The following is a 7,552-nucleotide window of genomic DNA, read 5'->3' as shown; positions in this document are numbered from 1 at the left end:
GGGTGAACAAAATTACTAGTGAATTATTTCATGAAAGATATGAGAAGATTGGAATTGAGAAATTACATAACCACTATAAAATTCTGTATCCATTTACTTTACGCAATTTATTGTACTTAGCATATCTTATATTGTGTTAGATTACAAATCACTCACTAATTTTTGGAAACCAAAATTCCCCTCTGTAGCACTGTTTGATAAAGTTATTTTCCTTTGACTATTTAAATTAAGTCTTCAATATAAGCTTATTTGGTAGTGTTAAAAAGTTAACTTCTTTTAAATAAAAACTAAAAAGTTAACTTATTTAATCGATCAACCTTTAACAAACATTTTACAGAAAGTATATCACCAAACTTTTTCACCACCAGAACAATCATATATATATATATATATATATATATATATATATATATATAGTCACACTTGGATGAGACCATCTCATCACGGGTATCAATCCGTGATACGAGTCGGGTCGACATAATTTGGGTCATAAAATCAACCAAAGACCAACTCATAATATTAAGACCCAAATTATATTGACCTGACCCGTCTCATAGATTAAGACTCGTGAAAAGGTCCCACACAAATTTTTATCTATACCAAGTTTACAGTTTAAAAACATTTTTTAAAATAGAAGACAAAATAAAATTCAGGCAATTAAAGGGCATAGATCCTAGGCTCTAATTTTAAAGGGTTTTAAGGTATCAGCTGGTGACAAAGATAAGAATAAAGTAACAAACAACAAAACGAAAGGGACAAATTTGGGCAACAATATTCTCTTGACGTAACTAATAAACTTCCCCGGAACAGATGCAGCATATCTATTAATTCGCTCAACCTCACATTTGAGTAGGCAATCCTGGTCGGAGCTAAACTCAACCGCCTCGTAGAGTACTTGGAGTTGGTGCTGGATAATCCCTGCCTCCCTCAGAAACTTGACATCACGTTTAGTGGTTGCGATATTAGAGAAGAACACTGCTACACAACTGAAATATGGCTTTACTTGGCGTGATCCTTGCTCGTATGCCAACAGATTTTTGAGGACCCTCACGATTCTTTCATCCATATAAAACGTTGGAATTCTGAGAAGTCCTAGCCAGCTGAATTCAATATCCAGTGGCAACCTAGCTTCCCTATCCCTTGCAATGAATGTAACTCCTTTAGACCTTAGTGTTGAGGCATTGTCCACCCAAAACTTGGTTCCCATTTTATGTGATGATGATGATGGGCTGTGCTTTCCTCTATCAATTTGATTAACGAAACTACTATGAAACAAATCCAGCAAATGTTTGGGGTTTTCTGGCGATCTACAACTCTCTGCCACTTTGCCAATTAGGGGAACTTGTTTAAAGAATTGAAGAGCCAGCTTCTTCAAACAATCTGCTGATTCGTTATCGGTCAATACAACGTACACTTTGGCAAGGATGAAAAAGGGAACCTGGTTCTCTAGCATTAGTAAATCCTCACAAATATATGGCAGCATCCAACGCGTTCTAAAAATGCATCTGTTTGGTAATTCTTCACCCTGCATGTATGATGTATACATATAACTAATTTAATGTCTATACATTCTATCGAATTAAAGGTTTTCGTAACAAGACTTATGCCCAATTATGCATTAAGATATAATTTATCAATTACAATCATTACCCCAAATCGATTACAACTATTGCCCATACGGGTTGGTGACTTATGTGGTACGGTTGTGGAGAAAGTAGTTGACCATGCCTTTGCCTGGTTAGATTGTGTATGTCTAGGGGATTGACTTAGATTACTAGTTCAGTAGGCAGTATTTTAAGAGAAGAGATCAAAGTTTGAAACTCGACAGCAACAATGTAATCGAGATTATGTCCAAAATGAACAGATCCCTTGTGCCCACCGACATTTGGTACTATAGAGCCATTGAGTTCAATCATTATTATGTGGACCATGGTCCACACAGCTGTGTGGACCACACTATCAAATAATGTACATTCAATATAAAAATAATGTACATTTAATATAAAAATAATGTACATTGTATTCAGAGAATATACATTATTTGTGTACTGAATGTACATTATTTTTATAGTATAAAAATAATGTACATTTAGTACAAAAATAATGTACATTTAGTACATTAAAAATGTACATTTTATCATGATCCACACAACTCAGTTAGTACATTGAATGTTAACTTTTTTTTTTTTTGGAAAGAGAATGTTAACTTTTAATATACTAATAAACGTTCATTTTCTGGTAATATATATACCTAAAAAGTGATTTTTCAATACATAATCTTAAAAAAATGAACATTCAATATATTAAAAAAATAAAAACGAACATTCAATATACTATCCCTAGATGAATCATGTTTATCATGGTATAATGATTATATTGCCAAACTCTTAGGGTGTGTTTGATTGACAGGTTTAGCTATCAGGAATGGATATCAAAGTCATTGTTATTGTTTGGTTGACAGATTTTTAGAACACTCCTATGGATTTTGATTACCCCTTTGACAGGGTAATTGGGTACCCGACCCGGAACTATTGGCAGCACCCAAAGACACCTCACACTATTGGCAGTACCCAAGACACCTCACCCCTCAGCATCAATGCTCAACGGTTCAACTCCTCAGCATTGATGGCCAACGTTCAGCTCTTCATCAATGCTCCATTACTGAGCTGAAGGGAATAAAAAGGCTCACAACCACATAGTGCAGGGGGACACTTCTTACACTTCTTACTAGACAATAGATATTACATTCACTTGTACATTGAGCACTGCACTCAAATACCCAACCTTGTATTCACATACTGACTCAAATAGTATACCGGTAAACACATTATTACCGTCATTGGTGCTCTCGTTGAGAGCCGAGATCAGATCTCAGGCTAAAATCACAAAATCAAAAAACCACTCAGTTCATCTCATCGCTATCAATGGTATCTGGATCCAGCAGCTCGCGCACACCTAGTCAGGTGAACAAGGGTCACCCCTCGGGTGATCTTCGTGAGCAGCTCAACAGTAACCATGGAGGTGACCTTCATAGCCAACTCAACAACAACAACCGCAGTGAAGGTGACCTCCGTACCCAACTCAACGACAACCATGGTGGTGGCCGTACTCCCCTCCCAGCAACTGCTGCTCCCGCCCAGGTGGTGGACCTTCAGGCAGCAGCGCAGGTCATCCAACAGGCGGCGGCGACGATGGCCCAACTAGTCGCAGAAATGCAAGGCCAGATCTTACCGCCACCACCCCCTCTGGAGGGAGAAGTGCAATCTCCGAGGCAAAACAGAACTCAGGGGGTACAAGGATCCTCCAATAGAGGTCCCCGTGCCCAAGCAGGAAAGACAGTAACCAAACGACCATCCGGAGAAAGGATGGGCGAATCTGGTGGATTGGCTCCGCGTCACTCCACTAGACACAAAACGACGATGGCCCAACTAGTCGCAGAAATGCAAGGCCAGATCTTACCGCCACCACCCCCTCTGGAGGGAGAAGTGCAATCTCCGAGGCAAAACAGAACTCAGGGGGTGCAAGGATCCTCCAATAGAGGTCCCCGTGCCCAAGCAGGAAAGACAGTAACCAAACGACCATCCGGAGAAAGGATGGGCGAATCTGGTGGATTGGCTCCGCGTCACTCCACTAGACACAAAACACCACAGGAAGGCCTGGTGGAAAGACTCCAAAGGCAGATAGATGATTTGGAAAAGAAAGTAGAAGCAAGAGAACACTCACCAGAACCGGAGGTAAGAATGGCCGCTCCATTCTCTCCTGACATAATGGAAGTTCCTCTTCCAAAAGACTTTCAACTACCCACCATCAAGGCCTACACTGGCACTTCAGATCCGCGTACCCATATGACAAGATACAAGGCAGCCATGGTCATGATTGGGGCAAGCGATGCCATAATGTGCAGAGCGTTCTTGTCCACTTTGGACGGGACTGCTCAAGATTGGTTTAACACAATCCCAGACGGATCAGTTCAGACTTTTGCAGAGCTATCCAAAAGTTTCTTGTCTTATTTCTCAGGGAGTATACAACATAAGAAACCATTCTCACATCTCGGGGGGGTAAAACAGGATAAGGGAGAAAGCCTGCAAGACTTCTTAAGCAAATGGAAAAAAGAAGTCAACAACGTATATGACTTCGATTCGAAGGCAGCAATTCCCATCTTCATCCAAGCACTGAGGTCAGGCGATTTCCACAAACAACTGAACACCCACCACCCACGCTCTTATGAAGAACTCATGAGAACGGCCAACCGGTACGCAGACGCAGAAGAGGCTGACAGGAGAAAGAAGGATGAGGAGGAAGGACGAAAGAGTGAGCGACCTGATAAAGCAGGTCCGCCCAGCCAGACACCACGACCAAACCAACCACCCTCAACGAAGGGAAGAGATGAGCATTCTCGTCTCGCCCCACCGCGGCACTTAACACCGCTTACTCACCCGGTTAGCGTGATTCTAAGTCACGCTGAGGAAATGGGAATGGTGCATTTTCCCTCAGCACCAGCATTTGTTGAGTGTCCGGGACAGTACCAGCATCAACAAAGCCTACCCGACAATGTGTGGCGAAAGAAAGAAGATCCTGAGCCTTCAGCTTCCAACACCAAGAAAAGGAGGTGCGACCTGGGCGAGAAAGCAAGAAACAGTGAACTAGAGGAAAAGTCCGTGCAACGCAAAAAACATGTAATTCGCTGATGGTCGGTCAAAATCTGTGAAGAAATAGAGAATTTCCGTCACAGAAGCAATGGAGGAAGAACTCCAAGTTGGCCGAAGTCAGTCCTCGGCCAAGTTTTTGGCCAAGTTTGGCCGAGGTCAGTCCTCGTCCAAAATTTAAAAAAAAAAAAAACAATAATGTCAGTCCTCGTCCAAAATTTAAAAAAAAAAAAAACAATAATAATAATATAATTGGCCGAGGTCAGTCCTCGGCCAACACTTGGTCGAGGCTTGACCTCGGCCAACACTTGTCGGCCAACACTTGGTCGAGGCTTGACCTCGGCCAACACTTGGTTTGCAACACTTGGTCGAGGCTTGACCTCGGCCAACACTTGGTTTGTCGACCACCTCATAAAGTGGCTCCTCAAGTGGTGTCACCTCATCAAGTGGCGCTGCTTCTCATCAAGTAAAAAACTCTATTCCCTTAGGGCCGGCACGAGATCCGGTCTCGCTAGCTACCTGACGGGAGAGCAGACCTTTGATCGAAGCCTACGGCTGGTCGAAGTAAGCTCGCGCACAGAACGTCAAACAAAAACAAAAACAAACAAACAAACAAACAAAAAAAAAACAAAAAAAAAAAAACAAAACAAAACAAAACAAAAACCACCAAAAAAACAAAAAGAAAAAGAAAAAGAAACAAAAAAAATAAAAAAAAATAAAAAAATAAAAAATTGGCCGAAGTCCATGACTTCGGCCGATTTGGCCGAAGTCACGCTTCGGCCAATTTGGCCGAGGTGACCTCGGCCAATTTTTGGCCGAGGCGTGACCTCGGCCAATTAATTTTGGCCGAGGTCAGACCTCGGCCAATTAATTTTGACCGAGGTCTGACTTCGGCCAAAATTTGGCCAAGGCCTGACCTCGGCCACTACGGTTCGAAAAAAAAAAAAACAGTCTTATGCAGATCATTACTCCCAAACCACCTCAATTACTCTCGTTGGCTAGGGAGTGGGGGGACTGGTGACAGGGTAATTGGGTACCCGACCCGGAACTATTGGCAGCAACCAAAGACACCTCACACTATTGGCAGCACCCAAGACACCTCACCCCTCAGCATCAATGCTCAACGGTTCAACTCCTCGCATTGATGGCCAACGTTCAGCTCTTCATCAATGCTCCATTACTGAGCTGAAGGGAATAAAAAGGCTCACAACCACATAGTGAAGGGGGACACTTCTTACACTTCTTACTAGACAATAGATATTACATTCACTTGTACATTGAGCACTGCACTCAAATACCCAACCTTGTATTCACATACTGACTCAAATAGTATACCGGTAAACACATTATTACCGTCACCCATCAATTGCAAAACTCATTCCCTAATAAAATTAGGGTTTCATTTCTCTACTCCTTTTTCCCAACTATTAATAATCATTCTCATTCCACCCTACTACCAAACATGCAAACTACCATTAACATTACCCAGTATTTGATACTCATTCCGATTCCAATTCCCATGTGCGAACCAAACACCTGAGTGATCGGCTTAATTAAGAGTAAATGGGCAAGCCTTTGTATCAAAATTCCATCAATACTAATAAAGGTGGTTCATTCATCGATGTGATTTTTTTATATTAATGCATGGTAACCCTTTTACTCTTATGGATCTTTCTTAAATAAAATAATAATAATAACAAAAAGAGATAAAGAGAGAGGGAGAGATTGTGGACAATTATTTAATAAACTAGTACCTTGCGGAATTTGGGGTAATCCGTGAAGAGGTTTATGAGGAAGAATGCATCTGTGAGCATCATCCTCACAAATGCATTCCCATCCATGTGGTTGAAACTATGGGGGTAGCATTTTCTAGTCTTCTCTTCCAACTCTAGCAAAGCGTTTGTGAGGGATGATGCCTTTTGGGAATTCCATTCCCTGGATTCAAGATCAAGAAGCTCTGTCTTCTGAGTTTCCATGTCAGAAAATTTGGGATTTCCATAATGGTTGGGACCAATTGAGACCAAGTGGGGAATAATGTCACGAGTTGCTTCTTTTTCCATTATATTCTTTGGAGTAGTTTGTAATCCTCCCTTGCCTTTTGCTAGCTGCGTTAAAAAAAGAAAGTTGTAATATGAGTCAAGATTTATTCCCTCAGGTAGCTAGCATGGAAAGTGACTATATATGAAGGCGTGTGCCAACCATGTTACTCCAAGCAACAGCACAACTTTAGGGTCTGTGGAATAAATAAAAATGTATGTACACACACACTTATATGTGTGTCGGTTGATTCGGATCAAATAAAAACATGCGCACATAAAAGAACTAGAAACAAATATGACCTATTCATCGGGAAAGATATAGCGTCTTTAAAGCAGTAAGAGAAGAAAAAAAAAAAGAAATGAAATTTAAGTAAATAACTATAACTTTAAGTGCAAACAACAATATTAAGTGCGCCTAACGTTATAATTAATTGTACCAAATGTGAAAGTTAATTATACTTGCATTCCACCGTACAGTGTTAAAGGTTGCACTCTATAGTGATTTACTTAATCAGTTACTTGCACACTTTCACATGTTACTTACATTTTAAACTTTGAGTTATTTAAAAAAATGACACTGCATTTTTTTAAAATTGTTTCTAATCCGTTTAGATATTTCCAAATTGGATGGCAAGTTCCTAGCTAGTTCTCTCTTAAGGAGCAGTTTTCACATGAGTGCACTTGTGTGTGTGTGTGTATTCATATATGGATTCTAATAATAATAGGATTCTCCTTTAAAAAGTGAAGATTGATCATAATTGTCCATAAATGTAATTGTTTTAACTTTTTTTATAAAAAAAATGGATCAATTTTATAATTATTGCAAAATTTCAAGTTTTTAATATCTATAAAATTAACACCGCCCAC

At 40.3% G+C, this 7,552-nt stretch overlaps 1 protein-coding gene across 1 annotated transcript; it reads right to left on the bottom strand.

The window, feature by feature from the left end:
- Positions 1–673: 673 nt before the first annotated feature.
- On the bottom strand, positions 674–6,706 carry LOC116024056 (UPF0481 protein At3g47200-like). Its single transcript, XM_031264960.1, has 2 exons — positions 6,401–6,706; positions 674–1,525 (listed from the first exon to the last, which is right to left on the bottom strand). Exons 1-2 carry the CDS (start codon positions 6,704–6,706, stop codon positions 674–676), a joined length of 1,158 nt encoding a protein of 385 aa, XP_031120820.1.
- Between the last annotated feature and the right edge of the window lie 846 nt (positions 6,707–7,552).

This window comes from Ipomoea triloba, chromosome 7 (genome assembly GCF_003576645.1).
Source record: "Ipomoea triloba cultivar NCNSP0323 chromosome 7, ASM357664v1".
NCBI lineage: Eukaryota > Viridiplantae > Streptophyta > Magnoliopsida > Solanales > Convolvulaceae > Ipomoea > Ipomoea triloba.
The sequence above is the reverse complement of the archived record's forward strand: the minus strand, read 5'-3'. Positions and strand labels throughout refer to the sequence as shown.

What these genes read in the sequence shown, in the direction of transcription:
- LOC116024056 (XM_031264960.1), bottom strand. Translation starts at nt 6,706, where the DNA reads ATGGAAAAAGAAGCAACTCGTGACATTATTCCCCACTTGGTCTCAATT. An exon ending in ATTACCCCAAATTCCGCAAG is followed by an intron (nt 1,526 to 6,400) that starts GTACTAGTTTAT and finishes TCATACATGCAG; the next exon opens with GGTGAAGAATTACCAAACAG.